Consider the following 25,835-nt stretch of genomic DNA (forward strand, 5'->3'; position numbering starts at 1 on the left):
GGGGAAACCCCTGTGCAGGTTCTCACACATGCCAGATGTGCTTCTTGAATCCCTGCTTATGTTCTGTCTTCAGTGTCTACCTCACCCTTTACACAGATTATTTTTAACATTTACATAGTAATAAACAAAAACAGCTGATGCTTCAGGGCATCTGGCATGAATGAAACTGTAAGGCTTATTGTGGACTATGCACAAAAAGATGGCTATCCAGATAGCAGCTTCAACAGTGAGAAAACCATTCCACCAAGATCAGTAGTATGCTGAAGTCTGTCATTAGTAGTGCCTGTGCTCCCAACAGTCTTGCATTGTATTGCCAAGTATAGACATTGCACTTTTTTACCAGTATAAGTTATCAGAAACTGGTCTATGTCCAAAACAGAACAGAAGTTCGGCGCATAGACTGGTTTAAAAATGACAGAACTCAGTCTAAGATTTGCCCCACACCCCAAAGGGAAAATGTGTTTTCTGTTCACTATCTAACTAAACTATTGCACTTACAAAAAAACACGTAACTTAGATTGATTCTGCTTTGGGCTTTTTGAATATCTGTACCTAACCTATGTGTAAACATGCAGACAAGAACATAATTTCCTCTTCCTTGTCCACTTCTTGCTCAACTGATGACAGCGTAACACAATAAAAATTACATTTTTACCTATTCTAGTGATCTCCACTGCACCCTTTTAAGTAGATGACATTTAGACTCACACATGAATTGTAGCCAGGTAGTTGGTAGAGTTTACCGGTGCAGCATAGAATGAACCTCAGCACTGTGTTCTGGGAGTGGGTGCGGACTTTTGATTTCTTCATTGTTTGAACCTGTTCTATCAGCTCCTTTCAAACTCTATGCACAACTGGAAAAGTCACAGGTTGAGGAGTTAAACAAGCATATCCCTAACAAATATACCACATCTTATTTTTGATCAGTTCTTTGAAAATACAAATGGCATTAAACTAGAAGATGTGGACATTTCTATGTTATCAGAAACTCAAGAATCTTGTAATTAGGCATATAATAAGCACTGAAACTTTCACATGTACCAAATAGTGATACCCTCTGCTGAGCTATAAATAGGGCTAAATTATAAAAGGCATGGGAAGTCTTTCCTTTCCTCAGCACACAAGGGACTAGCATATAACATGCTCCTAGTCCTGGGGTTGTTAATAGAAAAAGTGAGTGTTTCTGGGCTTGAGAGGGAAGACCATGTCTTTACGTCCCTGTACATATGGACAGCTGGATTAGAGGGTTGGTGGCTGATCCCAGTTTGGCAGTGAGCACACCCAATACCTGTGGCAGTGCTGAGGAATCTACCTTCTGCAGTCATTTATATCAAAGCGAAGTGAGCATAAATTTCTTCCATTCTGGTTTACTGATGTCTACACAAAATAAATCATGTCTTTCCCCATCAGTCAGAGAGACCTTTCTCTTTCCCCCAAAAAATCAGGCTATCGTTCTTCACTATGTTAACAGTAAATAAAAATTCCAATTATATTTTTATGGTGCACTGCATGGCATCACTTTGCAGAACACACAAAAAATAACCTGCCAATGATAGGCCACTTCTAATAACTGCTTATTAGTAGCATTTGTTGCAGGCTTTAATAGACTTTCCTATAGAAACAACATGTTTATTAGAATTCTTTCACATACAAATAATTTCCTGGGTAGTATTTTTTTATGTGTGTATTTGCTGTGTTCACATACACATACACACCACTGAAGGAGCTGGATTGAGATCACTTTTCCACTATGCAAAGTGAAACCTTCCAGTTCATATCTGAAGTTGTTTTCTTTCCTATTTTAGGGTCAAATGAACTCGATCGCAGTCTGATTATGGATTCTGGAGATATGCTTGATACTGAATTTGACTTTGAAGATCAGGTAACTGCTTATAGTCTCTGTGTGGGTCTGTCTCTCATATACACCCCCCCCCCCTTTCTAGACACTACTTTCTAGATCATACATGTTTAGTAACTACTATTTTCCCTGAGAAACATGGATTTAATGTCTAACATACTTAAGGGCATACTTTTGCACCTTTTAACAATATTTGTCCTTTCAAAGTACTGATCCACTGGTATCCTTTAACCATGTCTGCTGCAAATGCCTCTTTACTTTCACAGCCTTATATATTCTCCCCCTTCTAGTCTTATTCATCTTTTGCCCCCCAGTTCATCAACTGTTCTTTTCAGCTCTTCAAACTCTCAGTGTTGTGCCTGTGTTTATGCTCTAAACTTGAAAGGCTCTTGCTTGTTGTCTACCAACCAGCCTGCCTCTCCCTCCTACTCGTTTCTTAAAGGTGCAGATAGAAGTGACAATTTTTGCCCAATCTGGCCACAGAAAGTGGTCTATAGCTATGACCAAACACAAATGCACAGCTGCAAACTACTTAAAAAATGGCTGATCCAGCTAAAATCTGAACTTTCATTGCATGAGGGTTCAAATGGAGGCGTTTCAAAAAAATAGCATCATTTGTAACTTGTATCTGTGCTGCCTCCCAGCCTGTTGCTGTTTTTTGAATGGGAGCGGGGAAAGGGAGCAGAGGGAGTTCATGTCTGGAGTTTTTTTAGTTCCCTGCTGGAGGGTATGACAGATGTATTGAAGCCTCCCTCCAAGTGTGTGTGTGGGGGGGGGGGGGGGGGGGGGGCAGGCTCCAATTCACCCAGCCCACCCTCCAGTGCCAGCTGGGAAACCACTAGAACGAGCTCCCTCTGCTCCCTTTCCCCCATCCCATTCTGAAATAGGGACAGGCTGGGAGAGAGGAGAGGCCATTGCTAGGGGAAACTGGATGCAAGCTGGCAGCCAGCAGCTGATTCCCCTCCCCCCTTGAATCAACAGTGAACTTCTGTTAGGTCCAGGGGATCTTTGTAACTCAGAACACTTCCTGCAATGTGTTGTGAGTTGCACCAAAGAGCTGCACTTCTGTCTGTGCCCTCTAAGTTTAAAACCTGTTCTTTCATCAGTCCCTCTTGAATTAACATCTTCATCAATGAGGTCTCTGAAGTTTCCTTTGTCATTACCTTGGCTGGGTTAACCTTTAATCTTTAGGGCAGGAGAAGGGTCTTCTATGCTCTGGAAAGCAGAGGATATGTTTATATTTTGTATTTTATATAGCAGATATACATACTCCTGACAAATTATGAACCTATAGAGAACTGTCCATGTTGGTCTACAATATGCGCAAAATAAAACAAATTGTTTAAAAAGAGTCTTTTTATGCATCTCACAAATACCTACCAATGGTAATGGGAACAAGTATATCCGAATTTAAGTAACTGGTAATTTTAAAGTAAGCTATTTATGCTTACTATGTAAGTGATATATTTTTAATGAAGAATGAAAGAATATTCAATTTTTTCATGTTTTTTGGGTGGTTTTTTAATAACCACCCCCACCCCACCCCAACACCCCCCGCCCCAGGAAAACTGATCAAGATAAAATTAAAAAACACCAAAAACAAAACAAAAAAACCCACTGATTGTATTTTACTCATTATGAATGCAATTTCTTTCACCAGATGCATGATAGACATTTTGCAGTAGCAGGAAAAAACAATCCTCCCCAGAAGCACTTTACAAACTAAGTTCAGGCATGACACAAGAGAGAAAAATACATAAAAAGCAAAGAAAGTGATTAGGACCAAGGTTACAGTCATCAGGGTTACAGCTTACTCAGTAAATACAAGTATTGAACCAAAAACCTGAATTAGAAGTTATCCATAATAATATATCAAGAAAAATTAGCTAAATTACTAGAATACAAGAGTGAAAAACTGCTTGCATTCAGTGATTAAACTCATTTTGATTATGACAGTGACATAATACTCCATTGACTTATCAAATGACACATACTATTCATGAATGGTCTCAAGCACCAACAACATTTACAATGAGACTCTCAAGTGAGATAGGAATATACGTCTACATATTAGCGTGCTACGCAAGGATGTTATTTCATAAAAGAGCTGTCATGAAGAATGCGGGGGCTCAGAGGGCTGGTTTCCAAGCAACCTTACGCAGGTACTAAAAAAAAGATGTTTAGATTTAGCAGAAGTTCTAGGTAGCCATTGAGCAACATGAATTAGCAGCATTTGTACATTACTACTACCAGCATGTATTCTTCAGGGGGACAGATCCTCAGCTGGGACTGATCAGCACTTGATACAGCTGAAATGAGAGCACAAAGACGCCCTTTATGTCTGTACGGTGCTGGGGGTTCTCCTGGCCGGAATGATTCTTGGCATATGTTACAACAGCTGAGAATTCCTCAGCTGCATACTCTTTCATCTAGAATTGCTCTTGCACTGGCAGTTGATGGTGCAAGGGGAAAGGAAGGTATCATCAGTATGGTTCTGTCACCCTAGGATTTCCTACCTGCAGGAAATTTTCAAGCCTACAGCTAAGCTGACTCCAAGAATGCTTTGGATCACAGGTACAGTATGGCAGCAGTAATGCCGGTGGTCAAAATCGTTTTGTACGTTTAATAAAAAAATAATGTATATTTCTAAAAATAATTTCTAACATATATTAAATTCAAATTAATCTATTATAACTAATCTGAAAGCAAGTTGCCTGTTCCCAACCTGCTGTTTAAGAATGCTCCAGGAGTCTAAATATTTGCATTCAATAAGGCCCCAAAACACTGCAAGGCAGCACAAGGGGAATCACACAGATTGCATAAATTTGTAAAAGCAGATTTCTACACGAGAATGCTATTTCCATTCCTTCATTATTCCAGCTCAGCCCTGTAACTAGCAGAGCTAATATATGACAAATGGAGTTGGCAGGTATTTTAGAATCAATGCCAAGTGCGTGATTCAGAAAGGAGCCATACAGTTTACCTTGCTCCAAATTTCTTGTAAAATAATGAACGAAAATTCCATTTAACTTTAAGCCCAGTCTTTCTCTGATGTATTGTCCCTAAAAGCAGAGAATTTTTACAACTGTTCAGTTCTGACTGTTCCTCTTTGGCCCAAGATCTCTAGGCACATCAGAACATAGATACAATTATAGATATGCAATTATCACAGACTGCAGCTTATGCCAATTATGAGGTAGAACTTGAAGCTATTAAATTTTCTTCCATTGCCAAAAGTCTTCCTAGACTGGGATGTTTGGGACAGACTTGGGAGTTTATGCATTCTGCTTGATCAGATATAAAAGGAAACTACAGTGTACTCCTTTTCAATCCATAGCCTCCAGTCTGAAAAGAAAGGCTATGTATTTAGCCAGAGTATTCACTTACCTAAGCACAGTGTAGGCCAGTGATGGCCAATCTTTTTGGCAAGTGTACTTCCTCCCACCCCCATCAGTGCTACTATCAGCGCTGGAGCTGGTTGCACATATCTGTGGGGTGGACCTCTCAGTGGCTGCTCCAGTGCTTTGTTTACTTTCCCCTCCATATACTACTGGACATGGACACAGAGCTGGGCCTCCTGTGATGATAAAAAAAAATCCCCAGGGGTAATGCTGTTCTACTCAAGCCGTCACCGCCCAGACACTACTGTGGCACAGGGTTACCATCTTCCATGGCTGGGCTGGGCCTGCCATAGCAAAGACTCCTAGGGGAGGTGGGGGATATTCTGCTGCCCCCTGCCACAGCTGCTGTGCAGTGAGCTTGCTCCTCAGCTGGAGTATGCACCACCAGAGTGCAGAGAGCTGGGGCAGATAGGACATTCTACAGTAGTGAGCATGGTCCTCTGCCCAGGGTGCTGTAGGAGCTTGCTATGCCTGTGCCACTTGAACCTTTAATGGAGTAGCAGTGCCAGCTCCTGCCCTGCTTGCAGAGAAGATGGCAGAGTCTGGTAGTACTGATTTCTCCACGGAGAAATTGACTAGATGAGTGGGGTGCAGCGAGTGTGATGCACCCTACTGCCCCCGTGGGCCTCCCAGCTGGGACAGCTTGGGCCCAGAATGTCACAGTGCACCCTTCTGGCCTTAGGTTCTTCCCAGGCCCAGCCCTGCCTCCAACTCCACTCCTTTCCTGCTTGTAATAAACTTGGCCACTCCATGGTGAACTTGGTGCCACTGGAGTCTACCATTTTTTGCTGCAGCCTAGTGTGGGAGTGGGCACAGCTGCCCCTTTGAAGCTAACACTCCTACCAGTCCAGCCTTGAGTGTCACTCACAGCAGCTGCATGGGCCGTGTGCGTCATGCATGCCATTAGTTAGCCACCCCTTATGCAGGCAATGCTCATTGGGCACATCTACACATGCTATTAATGCTATAAAGGTTTCCTGTGCAGTGAAATACTGCACAGTAAGCCTCCTCTGGGAGCATGTGTACAGGCACTCCCAGTTTTGGAGCAAATCTGCTCCCAATAGGACCAGCCTGGTACAGGGCTGCTCCTACCCTGCTCTGGCCCCCTACAGAAGCCAAGGGGAGCTCCAGGGTTCCCTGGGGTGCTAACCAGGGGACTGGCAGAGAGTACAGGGGTTGGTCCTATACACACGGGGTCAGGAGACCTCTGCTGGCTGCAGCAGCAGCTGTCTCCTGGCCCTGTGCACATCAGGAGGGGTCCTGATGTGCACAGGGCTGGGGGACAGCTACTGCTGCAGAGCTCGCCAACCACATACACATGGGCATGGGGACAAGCCCTGTGCCCAGCAGGGCTTCCCCGTGCAATCAGGGGCTGGCCAGGAGCTGGCTGGGCAGGGAAATCCCCTGGGAGTGGGACAGTTCCCAGCCAGCCTTGGGTTGCTCAGGGATTTTCCCGCATAGCCAGGGGCTAACTGGGAGCTGCTCCAGAAACAGGACAGCTCCTTGCCAGCCCCTGACTGGGTGGGAAAGCAGAGAGATCCCCATTCCTAGTGTTGCTTAGTGGAGCTGGAAGACGAGCAGCACTGGGACAGAGTGGGACAGACACCTACCTCATGCCAGCACTGTTTGGCTCCTGGGGGAGTTGGGAGCTGAGCAGTGCCAGGAGTGGGGGAGTTTCCCATCCCCTGTGGCAACCTGGTGTTGGGTCAGTGTCTACACACGCTCTACTATACAGGTAGTAGCTAACTGTGCAGCAGACAATTTACTTTGCAGTAAATGGTGCACATGTGTAGATGTGATGCTTTACTGTGCAGTAGATTAGTTTACTGTGCAGTAAAACATCTCACGTAGACACACCCATTAAATACAAAATCTAAGTGCTGTCAAGGACCTGGTATTAGAGCCCCAAAACTGACTAGCACCATCATTTTCAAGGCTTCTACTGATCAGTTTCAGGGCTGAAATTAGAAACTTTGGCAGCAACTAATCCATTTCAGAGCCTCTATCTCCCTTAATTTTTTAAGAGCCTGTCTGTGTCAACTGCTTCCTCTTCACCATTCCTGGCACCAGTTACTATGCAGTTACACAGAGTACAATTACATTATAGAGCAGGAGTCCTCAGTCTCCAGCCTGCAGGCCAGATTTGACTCCCAGCGCCGTGTCATCCAGCCCACAGGGCTCTGGCCCTGTACACTAGATTGAGCACATAGAGTAGTGTGGGGGCTGATCTCGGTGTAAAGGGACCAGTCAGGGGAAGCAGAGGGCCCCTAGAGCCTGATCCCAGTCAGGCAGAGATAGTGAAGCACCCCGCACTGCCTCTGCCAAACCCCCACCTGGTCAGAATGGACCCCAGGGACCCATGCTATCCCCAGCCAGGCTCTGGGTTGGTAGAGGCAGAGTGAGGTCCTGATTCTGGTGGACAGGGGTGGTGTGGGGCCCAGTTCAGCCCACAGATTAGCTCCACCCCATTCATCTGGTCTATGGGGCCGAAACTGTGAGCATCACTGTTAGAAAGTGAGTTGTGATGCTGAAAGTTTCCATACATTTAAGTGATTTATACAGATATCAAACATTTGTCAAAATGGGAGCAACAGGCAAAATATTTGGGCTGGCATTGTGCTATGCAGGTAAGCATAGCATTATGTCCAATATTATGCACTTGTCCAATATTCATATAAGGTTGTGAATACACTTACATTTGGAACTGTTTCAAAAGGGGAATGTTTCAAAAGGTCAGCAGCTGTTACAGTCTAATTGTTGTGTGTGAACAAGAACAATTCAAATATTCAAAAGCTGAAAGATAATAACATTATTCAGATGTAGCAAAACCACTCCAACTTTAACACTTGGATGGAACAATCTTCAAGTTGGAGCAGTTTTGGTGCATTTGAATTATTCTTGTTCACACACAACTATTAGAATGTAACAGCTGCTGTCCTTGTGAAACATTCCTCTTTTGAAATGGCTGTAAATGTACCCTTGTCCACACCCTAAATGCAGTACACTGTATTATTATGGTAACTATGTGCATTTTAGCATTGTACATGATGGATTAATCACTGAGATTCATTTACTGTTACTAGACTGAGCACATAGAGTAAGCCAGAGTTAAGCCAGAGGAATACTTCATAGCCTGCACACTCAAAATACTACTTTTGAAAGTTCAAGCTTTATCCTTAACCATTACTGCAAGATCATAATACAACAAGATTTTTTCATAATTCTTCCTATTCACCAGCCTTTCACTGAAACATTTTAAACAAAAAAACTCTCTTAAAGAATATTCCCATGCAAATAATTGTACCTTCATTTATGAGGTGTCCAGAATATTTTACTATAACGTTTAATTCACCAACCTAGACTCAAAATGCTCAAAAATCACAAATTCAGCTTCATCTTCCACATCATCTAAATTTGCCACTACAGTTCTAGAAAGAGTTACTCCTCACATACCTCACAAAAGGTTTTTTCTTCAACAGTACATTTTCACAATCTCCATTGCCAAAACCTTGGATAAAAGAAAGCCCCAGCAAGACAGGTGCTCTTCCACTACCAATCTTGCATGCAAAGAACAGTTGGATACATTCTTCTCCTTTAATAAAAAAATCCTAATAGGGTAAGATTAGTAAATATAGTCAAATCAGTGCTTTAAGTCTAGTAGAATGACATTAGGTTAATATTGGACTAGCTCCCTAAAAAAATAGTACAGCACTCCAGCATACGTGTGGCAGTTTGGAATCTTTACTAGAAAATGGGGAAACTAAGGAAAAAGACACAAACTTTGTGTAAATGCCCTGTAATGAAATGGATGAGCTGATATTTGGTTAGCCAGCTCAACTGATGCTTCTTTGGAGAGAATTATGGTACAGAAATGGCCACACCAAAAATTAGAAAAATCTGAATTATTAGCTAACAAAAACACGTTCCTCCTATTTTCCCTTGCGTACCAGCACCCCAGCAATTCTCTTGGCTACTTGTCCTGAGAAGTAACTGGATAGCTTTTAACAATGTATCTAACAGTATTTTCCCAATTTGTAATATTTAATTTTAAGAAATGCATTTCTTAGCATTAATCATTGCACTTTATAAATAAAGAAGTATTTGTATTTTCAACAGTGGAGATGTATATACCCGTGCATACTGCCTTTAATTAATCTCTAGAATTGCTACATGCTCTTACTGCTCCCTTTATCTAGTTATGCTGAGTATCACATTTCATGGTCTTGCCAAAAATAGTCAGTGTAGTGCCACTTGATTCCTGGACTCAGGCATGTTTTAATCTTTAAAAACTAGAACCTTAATTAAGTCTGTTGTTTGGCCTATTTCAAGTACATTAAGATCAAATGAGAGTATTAATTAACTGAAATCAGTGAAACATGTCGAAGAGCATTGTAAGAAAATAGCATTAAAGTATTTCTTATGAAAGACAACGCTTTTTGGACATCTTCAGTTAGCCTAAAGAATACAACCATTTATTCCCTCAGTAGATAAACAAAACGTGTCTGGTAAGTATCCAGGAAAGTTATAATCTGAACATATTTCTGAAACAATGCAAAGTTGACAAAACACTTCAGAGGAAAAGTTTAAAAAAATCCCCTGCCCATCCTCTTTTTTGGGTGCAACTTGTACCTACCCAACTTGCAAACACATTTGTGACACAAAATAAATTGCCAACTGAAATCTGAATTCTCTGTGTACATACAACAAATGGCCTGGTGCAAATAGCACCAGCAATATAGAGACTGCCATTTTAAAATTTGGCCCAACATGTCAGATGTAAAAGAAAAGAAAGCTGAAAGATAATAAAAGGCTTTTTGTTCAGGAATGACAAGCAATCTACTGAATTAAGCAAATTGCATAACCCAATCTTTGCTGCAAATGCAAAACGTTTTATAATTAGAAAATGTGACATCACTCAAAAAGCAACAAGCGAAAGAAAAGATGAAATAGAGAACAAGGCGCACACACAAAGAGAAATACACTTACTCTACTAACTAGGAAAAGCAAGCTCTTAATTAAAAGGTACTGTCACGTAACGACAACTCTTCTTAAGGTATCCTGTTACACTGTCACTTCTAGTCCAGAGTAATGTAAAAACTAGGTTTTAGACCAAGGGCAAATAAATCGCTGACCAAGTAACCAAGCAAGCTTTAACTAAAGCTCTTAATTATACCAATTCTAAGACCATCTTTCTGTGATTAACCAAGTTTGGTTACTTGTCACATTGTTATTTCTCATTTCTTCTCTTCTGAAGAACCATGAGGAATTATTCAGCACTTCAGAGACAATACTTCAAGAGTTAACATTACAATAGGATAAGGAATGTGGCCTACAAGAATCTTTTGTTTACATTTAGCTTCTAAAGCTGCCTTTCAAAATAAGAGAAACACCAACTAAATAATTTAAGAAGAAGTTGGGTCAGACTGCAGGACAACAAACTATGATTTATTAATCACATACTTTATATTTCATTCAGGTCGTAAAACTCTTACAGTTGTACGCATATGCAACATTAATCATAATGGGTCTGACTTTGTAATATGACCATAAGCATCTAGAAGTGCATGACCCTGTGGACTTATCATTGCCAACATAAGACATGTGATGGACTTTTCTCTTTTATTGATATGCAGTAGTGTCATGTCAGGTTACAAATCCAGATTCCACTTTTAGAGGGAGAGAGATTAAAACCTGAAGAGCATAAATGCCAGTCAAGAAAAATGGACACTCATAATACATCAGAGACTTCTTTTCTAAAATTCTGTCCTTACTTTAGGCAGATGAAGGATGTTTAACAAAAATCTATTGATGCCAATGAGCAATCTGTTCAGCTCAAGTTGCCATGGAAACAATCCTATTTATTACATGCTAAAAAAATCTGGTCTAAAAAAATAAGTGCTGCAGTTTGCCTTGAACAAAGTGCTCCTTCCATACAGCCAAACTCAAAGCGTATCTTTATGTGTCTCCATGCCATTTTTAGGCCTTCCAAAATTGTTTGGTCATTTCAAAAGTGACAACACAATACCGTAATAAAGGCACATAAAACAAATCCTTTATCTCAGTTCTTTCTCCAGCAACAGTAGATTTTCCTTGGAGGTTTGTGGGTTTTTTGGTCAGAAATGAGGTTGGCAGTTGCTCCCCCTTACCTTGAAAATATCAGATCCCACCTTCTAATTAAAAACACTATGGAGATCTTTCAGAGCCTAGGTGGCCTCTTCCTTCAAGCACTGCTGTCATCTTCCTACCATTAGCTGGCTGCCTGGCTGGAGCCCAACTGTCAGGAGCTCCTTTGGATTAGTGCATGTAACTTAGTATTAGTAACGTGCTGTATTAGTACTTGCTGCAGACCTGAAGAAATTTTATATCATCATTATCCAGGCATGGCTTATTGTTAGGCTCCTTATTTACTTCTGCAGTAAATAGCGAGACTGTTTTGTGGTATGTAACAGGTGTCTGGACCAGAAGCATTATGCTTTAGTAAACTCAAATGCATCCAGTACTATTCCTGCAACATTGCATCTCCTCCCTATCCTTAGCAAAGTTTGCTTTGGGATCGGCATACTTAAGCCCTAAAGCCCACATCTAAAAAAAGCATTTAGTACCACAATGCTGAGCACTTCTGTGCCTTATCTAAGGTGTCTAGACCCCTTATAAAATGTACCGGGAAAATCAGATATCTCAGAATGAGGTCTATACAGGCATACTGGGCAGGAAGCTGCTGGAAGTCTTAGTTTAGGCCACCCAAACCTTACTGAGTTTAAGCCACCTAAACCTGAATTGGGATGACCCCATGCAAGCTGGCAGGTCTGTGTGGGGCGGAGGGGACAACTGCCCAGTCCTGGGCAAGGGTTGGGGTGTAGAAATACTCTGGTCAGGGTCAGGAGGTAAAAAGCACAGCCCTAGTGCTGTGGAGAGTGGCTGGGCTTTCCCAGCACCAGGGCTGTGCTCTGAATGCATGTAAGTGTTCGCTAGATCAGGTTAACCCATGACAATCTTACCTAACAAGAACTCTCTTTAAATCAGGTGCACCATTTTTAGGGGGACCTAAGCCCTGTGAATGCTTGGACACCTCGGGCATTTAGACTGCTCTAACTTTGGTTAGAGCGATCTAAACGTAGTGCTTGTGTGTACCCTGAGTGAAGAGTTAGCCAATGGGAAAATGCAGACAACAGGGACCATCACTGATCCCTACTTTCTGTCTGACTTCAGACTAACATAGCTAACTACTTATCTGTATCCATTAATGGGTTGCAGGTAAGTAGGGTTAGAGAGAGAGGTTGGGACAATGGTAAGTGAAAGAAAATGGGGCTCCTGCTGTGGTGCTACCAATAGACAGCTCCAGTAGAGAGTAATCACTTCTGTGTTGTGGCTGTAAATTGCCTTACCAGTGGTTATTTTTAAAACCAAATGTGCTCTTGCCTCATTGCGTTTGGATATTCTTGATACTATCAGGCTTCATCATCTGACTTCCCCTGTTTTAATGTTCCATTATAAGCATAGATACAAAATACAAAAGGCTATATTTAATTTTTTTTTCATGATTTTTAAAAAGAAAGCCAGGAAATTACAAGTGAAGGTTATGCTATGTCCTTGACTCATGATTTTGGCTGTCTATATTTTCTCAGCCACATAAGTTCAAGCTTCCTTCTCTGATATTTGTAGATTTGCTTCCTAGCCTTAGGGTTGTATTTTTCAAAGCAGACTGCTATTTTTATGTTCCCCTTAATTCCATTATATTCTATTTTGGTACCAAAATTTAAAAACAATGTGTCCTTGTGGAAAGGATTTGTTTTTGAACTAATGAAAATTTCTTTCATAATAAGATCATAGTAAATCAGGAGTTAAGAATATCTAGCCAGCTTTCAAAAGGCCAAGCATGTCACTCCAATCACAGTATTCTCTTACCTTTTTATGACTTGACTTTTTAAATTAATTCTTCATAAGATAATGGAAGTTTGTTAATACATAAGGGAAGACCTGAAGAGTAATGGAATGAAGAAGAAAACTGTATTTATCTCTTGGTGGTGAATTATTCTAGTCAAGTTGGATTACTTCTTCTGGGCAGCATTACAAAATCAGTAGATTAAGTGAGTATAATAAATGCAATATAGTTGGACCTTACCAAAGTGTCTATACTTGTGCCACAAAAGGTCTTCCTAGAAATTTAAGACAGATTATTTTGCAGACACGCATTTTCACCTAAACTGAAAAAAGCTGCAATATAGTTCATGAAAGTAATGATAAACAATAAGCTGGCACACAGAGCAATGAGTCCTACAGTCTGCCAGTGATGTCTCTTGAGAGCACAATTTAACTGGGATCATTATTAATAATCTGAAAAAGGAGATAAACAGCACATTGAATTTGCATTTGAGATATTTTATAAAATATCCATGTAGACTTTTGCCTGCTAAGGGCCTTCTCTGTTAGTGAAGACTCTTAGGGGCACTTATTCCAAAGGGTTTAAGTACTACAAATGGTCAAGAATTGTTGTAAATGCTACAGTAAGTCTGACTAGGAGTGGTGGGATGGAAATGGACAAAGGTAAAATGAGTACCAACTTCAGAAAGGAGTAATTTAGATATTGGAATACCTTTCCAAAGCATGAAACTCCATTAATAAGTAAGAAACAACGTACTTGAGAATAACAATAGGTAGCAACCATGTACTGGGAATATGGATTAGGTATTCTGATAGAGTTCCTCCCATCTCTGTCTACTCCAGGGGTGGGCAAAATACAGTCCATGGGCTGGATCTGGCCTGCCAGGCCATTCTATTCATCCAGCCGTGGAGCCCTGAAACATTTTAGAAAATTAATTTATATCTGTCCCTGGCTGCCTGTCAAAGATAACAGGCAAACAGTAGCAGTAGGACCCAGGGGGAGCCTGTGTCAGGACCCAGTGGCTAAGCAATAAGTCCAGTCTGGCTCCACCCCACCCCCAGCTCCACCCCACCCTCCAGCCCCCAACAGGAAGCCTCTGCAGCTTCTGACCTCACACCCCTGGAGCTGTTCCCTGCCTCCCTCCATCCAAGTGGAAAGTAAGTTAAGATCAGATGGAGGGAGGAGGGAAACCGCTGTGAACTGCCCAGCAGCTGGGAACCCTGTGGTTCTGGCTGGGCCAGGCTGGAGCCAGAGCGGGAAGCAGTAGGCAGGGGGAAGCAGCAGCAGCAGCAGCAGGGGGATGCAGGGAACGGTGCAAGGAGCAGCAGGGGAAATGGCAGTGGCGAGTGGCACGCAAGTCAGGGGGACTGGCGTGGGAAGCAGCAGGGGCTGCAGCAGGGACCATGGGGAGCGGTGGGGGCTATGGAGAGCGGCATGGTGTGGCAGGAGCTCCAGACAGCAGTGGAGGCAGCACCAGGGGCTATGGGGAGTAGTGGGGGCCGTGGCAGTGGTGGGGAGAGTGGCAGGGGCCATGGGGAGCAGCATGGGGAGTGGCTGGAGGTGCAGTGAGCGGTGGAGGCCACAGCGGGGGCCACAGCAGCAGCAAGGGGAGCAGCGGGGGCCACGGGGAGTGGCAGAGGCCATGGCAGCAGTGGGAGGAATGGCGGGGGCCAAAGACAGTGGCGGGGGCCACAAGGAATAGCATGGGAAGTGGCGGGGGCTGCAAAGGGTGGGGGCGGTGGGGGAAGTGGTGGGGAAGCATGTGGGAGGGAAAGGGAAATGGTGACAGCAGGTGAGTATGAAGCCTGTGCAAGTGGAGCTGCAAGAGCACAGAGCCTGGGCAAGGGTGTCTGCTTGGCTGCATCACTTGAGGCTCTCATGCAATCCGCAAGAGCCACACACAATGGAGCCAGCAGCCCGGCCCCGTCTCAATCTCTCTCCCATCCCACTGACCATAGCCAGGTGCCACCATGCACACACACCCCTACCACCCACACACAATATACAATAGGACTGTATTTTGAGCTATAATGCAGTTACCTCTAGATACACTTTGTAAACACATAAATCAGTACAAAATATTTTAAAATATAAATAAAATTAAAATAAGTTGTAGTAGATACTTTAATTCTTTGTATATAATTTGGGGGTTTTTTTCTGGTATCAAGATTGCAGCACTCTTCGTCCCAAAAGGAGTACTTCCAGGGCAAGGGGAGGGACTTCTGGTGGCAGAGATCAGGGGTTGGGGGCAAGACTTCTGGTTCCAATATGGCGTCTGGGGGTGAGGCAACTGTAAAGGGGCAGGGCTGCCCACATGGCCCTCGACAACTCCCCAAAACTCAGTAAGCAGCCCTCCGCCCAAAGTAATTGACCACCTCTGGTCTACTCGTTCTGCGCTAGTCTTTCTCCTCAAACACTTTTACAAAAGCCTTCCCAGCATATTAGTCTGTCCATGAAAATACAGGTGGAGGACAATATTTCTATAATGCTTCACTAAAATGTGTTATATTATTTCATATTACGGAGGCTCTGGAGGTAACTCCATAGTTAAAATCGTATTAAAGTGTGCACTTAAAAATACTCAATCTCCTTGTTTTATATGAAAAAATACACTGTATCCTTCCCAAACTTAGAACATTTATCTGAGTGCTGAATGAGTGTTCCAAGAGCGTAAAAGTATAGATTAGTTTACGAGTTAAATCAATTAAAAATTGGTTCTTTTAGACTTTTTAATTTGTTAGTTTTTTCTTTATTCTAACTTACATTTGCTTAAACGAACAGGCTTAAATACACAGCTGATCATAGCTTAAATACATAGGCTCTTCAGACTTGTATAGATGCAAAACACATCTTGTGGCTAGACTATACTTCAACAGATAGTAAATCAGTTATCAACAATTGTTACATCAAATTGCTATTATTATACAGGCAAGTAACAGTTTTGGGGCAACAAGTCATGAAACTGCCATAGTGACATGAGAGGTAACTCAGCCAATCACAAGGGTTTCTCAATAGCTAATTACTGTTCATTACTAGTTTAATGGCAATTACAATGGATTCTATGGATACTACTCACTCAGGCATCCATCCTTGAAATACTCCATGTAGCGCTGAGGGGGCTTTTCATTCAGGGACCCTCTTCCTTCTTGAATAGTCTTGCTCTTCTACTTATCAAGTTATCCTTCCTACTATATTTCTCTTGTCCTTCAGCTTAACCCAACGTTGCTTCTCCTCTTTTTATAGCCCTGCTCCATTCCTTTTAGCATACTCTTTTTTTATTTATATATGGAGTTTTTCCACAAGCTATTGTTCTATTAGTTACTTAGATTAGTTGCATCTGCTTCTTTGTCAAACCTAAGGAAGAGCACTTCATGCTCAAAGGCTTGTCTAAAATTTCTCCCAGCTGCGTATTTGGTCCAACATCACCTCTGTTCTATATTTTAGACGATGATGAAGGGGAAGTCAACATAGGGAAGGCCCTTCAAATGCAGCTCTCTTGAGAAACAGAATGAGTTTGTAGTGCTGGTCTGACTGACATCCTTCTAAGCAACCAACCAATTGCAAATGAAGGGTCTGATTCACTGGTATACTTCAGCGGTTTTGTGCTGCTCTAGTAATGCAAAACAGCTGTAAATTTAATTTGGGTGCCTAATGTGTCTCAATATTGTGGTTTACGGGTGCAACTGCCCTTAAAAATTAAATTTACTTAAAGTCACTCCAGGATGATATTGCATATCTTCAATAGAAATATCAAGGAGCAGTGTTGCCTCTGCTTTTCTTGCATAGTATTCCTTTTCAAAATTCAATGCTTTAAAAAAAAAAAAAAAAGTCCTAAGGAAATATTATATATTAAGTAGAGATAAGTCTAGCTGAATACATGGGTAAATTAAGGGCAAAAGTCATTACAGTGGTATGCATATGGCATAAGGGAAATAAAATCAAAATATAATAAAACAACTTAATGCACCTTCAAACACCAGTCTGATGTAACATCACAGCACAACTCTGACAGACCAGAGTTGAGTTGCTTCCTGGAAACTGAGGTGAATTTACTCTAATCATAGACCAAGACAGTAAACTCTAATGTATTTAAGGCATATAGCTAGAAAGGATAGAAGTACAACAGTTGCAAAGGCTAGTGGAGGAAAACAGAAATGGTATCTAAAACCTAATCTTGGCTCTACCATTGATATATTGCATCATCTTGGATAAACCAAATAATCCCTCAGGATCTCAGTTTCCCTATCATTTATAATGGAGAAAATACCTTTGTACTGATAGAAGTGGGATGCGAATTGGTGATAAATCTTCAGTTCTTTAAATATTTAATGTTATGTCAGTGCAAGTATTATCTTTCCTTTATTATAGAGAATGCATAATTGATTACTGTATAGCATAACAACATATAATGACTATAAAGTTGTATTTCCATGTGAAAGTTTTGATATGGTCTCATTGCCAAACTGGCACTTTATAGTCAGCTTCAGTCTTGTATTATGCTATTATATACACAATGTCCTTACTGGTCAGTTATTAATGAGCATTCTACTATATGCTATGATTTTTTTCACCACAGATTATGAATTAAAGGATCTACCAATTAAATATCTGTTGATATTTTAAATTCAATTTATGTAAAAATAAAGAAAAAGGACAGCTTTCCCTTTGATTATATAATCTTTGCTTGGCACTTACTTTGGAGGTTTGAATTCTGAGTTCAGCTTCCTGTTTCACTAAGCATAATTTTAGGCTAGATCTATAAGGAACAGTATCATTCAGCCTCTAAAACTGAGCATTCACAGAAACATTTACACTTTGTACTCCATGAAAGAAAGGAATGAAAGTCTTAATGTGAGGAAACTAAGCAGCAGCAGTGTAAGAAAGCATTTGTTAGGATATAGTGTTCTTTTATCTAGTCATTTTATATATGTGTAGGTCTCAAAGTACCTCACAAAACTGGTTAAATATCAGTATTCCCATTTCACAGGCAGGGAAACTGAGGTATGAAATGTCACTATTTTGCCCAAATGCAAAAAGAGGGTGCTTAGCAAAGATGAGACAAACCTAGACTTCCAGAGCTCGAGCTCCATGATCCATTCTACAGATTACACTCCATCAAATAGGATATCATAAAAATTTTTAAAAATCTTTAAATCAGATCTTAAGTGCTTAAATTGAAAAAGCTCTTTTAAAACAGTCTATTTAAAGTCTAAATATACTATTATCTATTAAAAAATTGAAAGTAAAAAATAATAGTTAACTTACACATGTTTTCTGCTGAAGTTAAAGAAAACCAAATCACTGAAGTGAAGTAAAGGTTGTTCAAGTATATAATAAACTTTGGGAGCAATAGCATCTTCTGCTGGTGCAGAGGGGATATAATTTTGTTTCAGTATATCATAGAACCATAGAAAAATTAGGGTTGGAAGGGATCTTAGGGGGTCATCTTGTTCAACCCCCTGCTCACCAGAGGACTATCGCCAACTATATCACCCCAGTCAAGGTTTTGTCTAGCATAGTCTTAAAAATCTCCAAGGATGGAGATTCCACAACCTCTCCAGGCTACCTGTTCCAGTGTTTTACTACTCTCCTAGTGAGAAAGATTTTTCCTAATATCTAACCTCAACTTCCCTTGCTGTATCTTGAGACCATTGCTTCTTGTTTTGCCATCTGCCACCACCAAGAACAGTCTAACTCCATCTTCTTTCGAACCCCCCTTCAGGTACTTGAAGACTGCTATTAAATCCCCTCTCAGTCTTCCCTTCTCCAAACGAAGTTAAGTCCAGTTCCCTCAGTCTTTCCTCATGAGTCATGTGCCCCAGCCCCCTTACCATTTTTGTCCCCCTCCACTGGACTCTCTCCAATTTATCTACATCCTTTCTGTAGTGGGGGGCCCAAAACTGGACACAGTACCCCAGATGTGGCCTCACCAGTGTCAAATAAATGGGAAGAAACACTTCCCTTGATCTGCTGGTAATGCTCCTACAAATGCAGCCCAGTATGCCATTAGCCTTCTCGGCAACAAGGGCACAATGCTGGCTTATATTCAGCTTATTGCCCACTGTAACTCCCAGGTCCTTTTCTGCAGATCTGCTGCCCAGCCAGTCCCCAGCCTGTACTGGTGCATGGGATTGTTCCATCCTAAGTGCAGGACTTTGCACTTGTCCTTGCTGAACTTCTTAGGATTTCTTTTGGGCCAATCCTCCCATTTATCGAGATCTCTGAGTGGTGAGGGTGCACTCTATCCCATCTTCCAAGTCCTAGATGAATATCTTGAAAAAAATCAGCCCCAGGACCAACCCCTGGGGCACTTCACCTAGATACCAGCTGCCAACTAGACATCAAGCCATTATCTGACCCCAATGATCCACCTTTTTATCCACCTTACAGTCCATTCATCCAACCCACACTTCTTTAGCTTGCTTGTGAGAATGTTGTGGGAGACTATATCAAAAGTCTTGCTAAAATCAAGGTACATCACATCCACTGACCTCCCCACATCGAGAGAGCCAGTCATTTTGTCATAGAAGGCAATCAGTTTGGTCAGGCATGACCTGCCCTTGGTGAATCCATGCTAATTGTTCTTAATCACCTTCTTCTCCTCCAAGTGCTTAGAAATGGATTGCTTGAGGACCTACTCCATGATTTTTCCAATGACTAAGGTGAGACTGACTGATGTGTAGTTCCCTGGATACTCCTCCTTCCCTTTCTTAAAGGTGGGCACTATAGTTGCGCTTTTCCAAACATCCGGACCTCTCCTAAATCACCATGAGTTTTCAAAGATAATGGCCAGCAGCTCTGCAATATGTAACCAGTTTATTTCAGACTCATTCAAACTTAGAAACTGTCTGAAAATTGAAAAATGTAGAAAAGTTTGTTTTCTTCCTCAATCTATGAATAAAAATAAGGTGTGGTGAGCTGGGGTCTACTAGATCTAAAATGTTGTTGAATATGGTGATTAGAAATAAGAAGTTCAGTTTTAAGTATGACAATACTTTGTTGAATAAAATAGTTTTAAATGCAAACATGATTTGTTTTTTTATGTGTTTGGCAAGCTTAAGGTAATTTGTACATATTAATTAAATTCCAATTTCCATCCAAATACAGCTTGACACAAATCATGAGCAACAAGTTAATCATCCAGTGAATAAAGGATAAGTCACTTTTTTTCCTCACATCAAAATGTTAGGATCAAAGAAACTGGAAAAAATATATATAGCTATATAATTAAATAAATACGGAGAAATATAGTATATCCTTCTAGTTAGCAAGTAGTAGTATAAGAAAGTAGTTGCAAATCAACATTTCAATGCTCACCACTCAAGACTAATCAACCTTTCTTTACAAAAAATTAAATAATACAAAGACAAAACAAAATTCACATCAGTTATTTAAATCAGGGTGTGGCCTACCTTGATTTAAATCATACTTATATAAGAAGTTTAAATCAAATGATTTCAATAAAAAATCCTGTATTGTCTCTTATCCAGAGAATATTCACAAAGCTTTTTTGGGTCCCATGCAATAAATAACTTCTGCATAAGAAACCTAACCTTTCCTATCTAATTTAGAAATGGCTCTTATAAATACAATGACAGTGTGAATAGAAGCGTATTTTGAAGTTGATTAAGAATATTTAGAATTTGCTTACAGAACAGCACGTGTTACATAGCACTTCACGTACGAATTGCTGCTCTGGATCACATCCATGGTCCATCTCTAATCAGCACCACGCTCCTCAAAGAAAGGACAAGGAACTTTGAAGAAGACAACTGTGGGCTAGCCTACCCTCTACACGGTATACCACTGCATTCTTTAATAGTTATAATATGGGTTTACATCCAGAAGCATGAGGTTTACTAGCACTCTAAAATTTTTGTCAGAATTAAAAGTTATAATAGGAGCTACATACCACTAACTAAATAATAAGAGGAACCACTAAATTATAATAGCAAACACTAACAAACAACAAAATTGCAGAGGAAGGATAGCTTCATTAGTGGAACATCAAGACCATTAAAAAAGACAAAGAGTTGTTAACAGCTCTGCCACGAAGAGTTTAAAAGAAATCTGGTAGATTATAATGCGTCATAAAGTGAATTGACTCCGTCACAGCTACCTGAATAGAACTGTTCTGCTGCTGTCACACTGCCAGGCAGTTGTTTTTAAACTTTAGGTGGACCAGGAATCAAAGAGGGATGTGACTGCACCACTGCATCACCCTGGATTTGCCTCTGATGTTCAGTTCCCTTTCCTGCATTGGTATAACTTACAGGTTTCTAATTTAATTGTACAAGCGGTGTAATATTTAATTGTACAAGCAGTGTAATATTTTCTTCCAAATCTCATTCCTTTTTTTGACATTAAAATGTATATAGCATCATGCTGTCCATTCACCTACTTTAATTAGATCACTGAAGTTCCTTGTAGTTCTTTCAAGTCTTGACTAACCTAAATAACTTTTGTGTCTCCCGCAGAACTTTCTGCCTCACTCTTTCCAAATACTTAATGAACACATTATACAACATTAGACCTAGTTTAGAACACTCCAACTTCTAACCTTTAACCTATTATCTATTTAATTTATTCACTATTAATCTTTTCTGTAATGAAATTTGATCATTTAATCTTACTCTTAGTTTTCTGTCTTCTAGCCAATTTTTAATTCATGAAAATAACTCGTTTCTTACCCACGACAATTTAATTTCTTTAATACCTTCTTGTGATGGACCTTGTCAAGGTTCTTTTAAAGAAATTACATCAATTCATTTTTTTTTAACTATTACATTGCTGAAAGGTTTGAACAACAACAGATTCAAAAGACACAATTTTTTTTTGATGTGTCATCTTCCCTCATATCTTCTCATATACCCTGTTCTTTTTCTCAGATCTTCATTTAGAGAACATTCTTACAACATAATTTAAGTCTTAATGAAGACCACCATCTCTTATACAAAGATTCCATTTAATTAATGGTTTCATTTAAACTGTCATGATTTATGAGTTACAATTTACCATTAGGTAAATAACTAATTAGTACAAAACTTATTTACCAGTATTTACCATTAAGTGATCAGGAACAGCTAACATGGATTCACCAGCATAGGAAGGACTGGCTAGGCTGAACTACTGCAGAGAAGGCAGTACTGCAGCCCTACTTTCCTATGCCTGTGATCCTGATATCTCCACCCATAAATGTTTGAATACTGCTATGACATCTCCATATTATGTGCTGTGACTTACTGTCAGCTTAATTTATTACCCCATGCATTATAAACAGGAAGCTAAATGTACCATATTAAGCTAAAACAATATAATACCTACTGCTGATTATCTAATGACTAATAAAGATTTAGGATAAGGATAATGATAAGGAAATGTCTTACTGTAGAATAAATTATATAACAGGCTGTTGTGTTATGGATGTTTATGTCATTGTAAGATCACAAGCACAATATTAGATCACAAGTATCCGCCTTCTGATACTGTGCCTCTGATAGAGTGGTACTGTATTTATCCCAGCCCCTTATCTGCCCCTTGTTCCCCCAACCTTGTGCTTGCCCTCCTGCTACCTGTCCCTCCTGCCACTTGCTTCCTGCCTCCCCTGACCCCATGGACCCATACCTGTGTCTGTCCCCCTGCTCATTGTCCCCAGTGCCTGACCTCCCCCACCCTTTACCCCGCCACTGCCTGTGTCCAACCTTTGATGCCTGTCCCCCAGCCCCTGTACCCTGCTGCCTGCTTACCTTCTGGGCAGCAGCTTTGGCTCCAGAGCAGTCAGCAGCAACCCCAGCCCAGCCTGGCCAGGGAAAGCAGCAGTGGCAGCTCCAAGCCTAGCCAAGTCAGGGCTAGAGGAACTGTATTGGAGCCAGAACTGAAGGTAAGCAGCTGGGAAGGGGAAAGACTATGGTGTCTCCCCCATGCTTCCTCCCAAGCCACACACTGTAGGTCTCCCCCACATGCCTGCCTTCCTCATGCTTTCCCCACCCACTGCACCTGTCCTGGGCCAGTACTAGAATCAAAGACCTTGTGAACACAGTAGGTAGCCATAATAGCCTGAGTTCGAGCAGAAGGTGGAGCAGTGTGGCACCTTAGAAACTAAACAGCTAATAATTTCTGTGTCAAAAACCTACTTCACAGTTTGGAAACAGTAAGCCATGTGCTAGTTTATCCAGGTCATGTTAAAGATACCACTAGCCAAAGGTCTTCCATACAGTACTACCATATCAGTTATGCTCATTAGCAATTGCCCGGTCCAAAAAGTATGTTATAACCTATCTCCAAAGGACATGGCTTGTTTGTATAACTAACTCTGGTTGGCAGATGGCTTACCTTTCTTCAGACCTCATTAGATATTTGCATTAAACATTGTTATTCCCTCACCCCCGTCTTAGTTACATGAACCTCAGATAAATCAATGAGCCAAGAAAATCTAAAAATGAACTAGTATACTCCTGCTAGTGTGAAATACAATTACTAATTACCTCTGGCACCTTCTCTTCAGTTTCTTTATTACAACTGCCAGTGGGTTTGCTACATCTTCCAGCTCTCCAAATCCTGTTGGCAGCCAAGCAAAACCCACCATCATCACTGTAGTCCAACAAATTATTTACATCTTATTCACTTTAAAGACCCCTTGCTAAAATTTAGCGAATAAAACTAAATATGACTTCAATGAAGCCTCATATAATATACTCTAATCACCAACATAAGATTCTGCTACCCTTTATAGTGGATTTGTGCAAGGAGTAAGTGGTCTTAGCAGTTGTCCATTGCCTGGCATGGTCATAACACATCTTTACTGCCTCATCATTAATAGGACATCATTAACAGGGCAGTAACTGAATTTTGTACAGCAAGATTCTAGCTCTCCAAAAGCTTTCTGTCCTGGAAAAAAACAAACACCAGTCTTTGAGTAGGATATAAATACCTAGAACTATCTAAGAAAACCCTATTATCTTAATATATTTTAATTCTCTTTCTGACCCTCTTCTTAGAGGAGGTACCATAGTCACAAGGTGAATTCCTACCTTCTGGACTTCTTAGCACTTCCTTACACTGTACATCAGTATTGTGGTGCTGCTATTAGTGCAAATCAGTGTGGATTAAGGCTGTGGGAGATATTTTAAGAAGACATCTCCAAATCCATGTTTTGGTCTACTGATGTACTTCACCAAGCCATGTCCAGGAAACAGTTTCACAATCCTTAACGTTAGGGGAAAGTCCATGGGTAAAATTTTTTAAAAAGTAAATCTACTTAAAATAACTGTAATTCCACAGAGGAAAATCAAAAGTATTTTGAAATCCTAATTCTGATCATCAGTTGTGACAGTTCATACCAGATACATTGTTACAGGATTTTTTTAAATTTTAACCACTAGAAATGCCATTAAGATCACTTATTTCTTTAATAAATGTGACATGTAATGAAGCATAAAACAGATATGGCCTGTCAAATAAGAAGCTCTAAAAGTTCCTTGCCTTCACTATTGCTTCTCATGATGACCTCAGAATATCAGCAAAATCCAGCAAAAAAATTACAGCTACCGCTGACTTAAACTTCCCTTCACCTTACCCCAACAGCTGCTTCCAGCACCTTGTAATGTCCCAGTCTCTTCAATGTAATTTTGTTTTGGAGTTTGGAGTGAGAGAGAACAAAAAATGAAAGCTGATTATTTAAAAGGATGGAGGTTTTGCCTCTTTTATTTAAATGAAAGAAACTTAATTTTTAAGGGTTTTTTTTTTTTAAGTTTTATGTGTTAAAATGACCTCAACCTAATCTCACATTGTATTCCTAAACTGACAAGGGCACAATAAGAGGTTCTTCTAAAACTCAAACACTTACTACGTTGTGCTCACCTTCTCTAGAGTCAAAAGTATTATTATGCTATTACAGCCTTAAAAATACATATAATATGAAAAGCATCAGTGCATGCTCAGGGAAAATTAACCCCAGGATTTTTTAAATACATGCTATACTATACTCAAAAACAGTAATAACCATGTAACATGATCAAAATCTCTACTGATTTTTGTTCTTTTAAAGATGTCACCCCCTTCAACTAAAGTATAATAGCAGGGGCATTTCTATGAATAAAGAAATTAAAAGGGACTATGTAGCTAATTTGTAGGTACTTCAGTCTGTAATAAAGTGTCCTTTTATTTCAGTGCTGCTAGGCATACAATGAGATACATGAGTGCAATACAGAAGTCTTGTAAATTAAAACAGCCCCCAGTTTGCACAGTCTTATTCACTGTTGCTTACTTCTTTCAGTCTCCCAAAAGTTTCTTCTCCTATTACTTACACAGCAAAAGGAATTGCTCTAGTATTATGACTATTGTTTTAAACTCCTAGTATAAAAGTTTAAATAGGCAGTTTAATAACCTCATGCTGGTACTTATGACTATAAATTATAATCCTTCATATATACTTAGTGTAATGTACAATATGCTGGCTACTTAGTGTATGTCTGCAGTGCTTAGGGTAAATTATTAGGGGTGCAGCGATAGAGATTTTTGGGGCCAATACTGATAGCCGATATTTAAGGAGACATATCGGCCGATACCAATCTGATATCTGACACACCTGCCATCAGCTGGTAAATCCAGTGTGGTGGAAGGAGAGAGGGGAGACAGAGGGTGTGGGGGACAGATCAACACCCCCTGTGGTGAGGCGCTGCCCAGCCATGGGGGG

At 40.6% G+C, this 25,835-nt stretch overlaps 1 protein-coding gene across 1 annotated transcript in view; it reads left to right on the top strand.

Annotated features, from left to right (window-relative positions):
• AK5 (adenylate kinase 5) overlaps nt 1–25,835 on the top strand; it is a 168,545-nt gene that overhangs the window by 100,375 nt on the left and 42,335 nt on the right. Inside the window, exon 9 of the mRNA XM_025193601.1 lies at nt 1,806–1,882. Coding sequence (XP_025049386.1) covers nt 1,806–1,882 — 77 coding nt within the window. The remainder of the gene's footprint in view (nt 1–1,805; nt 1,883–25,835) is intronic.

Source organism: Alligator sinensis, unplaced genomic scaffold (assembly GCF_000455745.1).
Source record: "Alligator sinensis unplaced genomic scaffold, ASM45574v1 scaffold51_1, whole genome shotgun sequence".
In the NCBI taxonomy this organism is placed as follows: domain Eukaryota; kingdom Metazoa; phylum Chordata; order Crocodylia; family Alligatoridae; genus Alligator; species Alligator sinensis.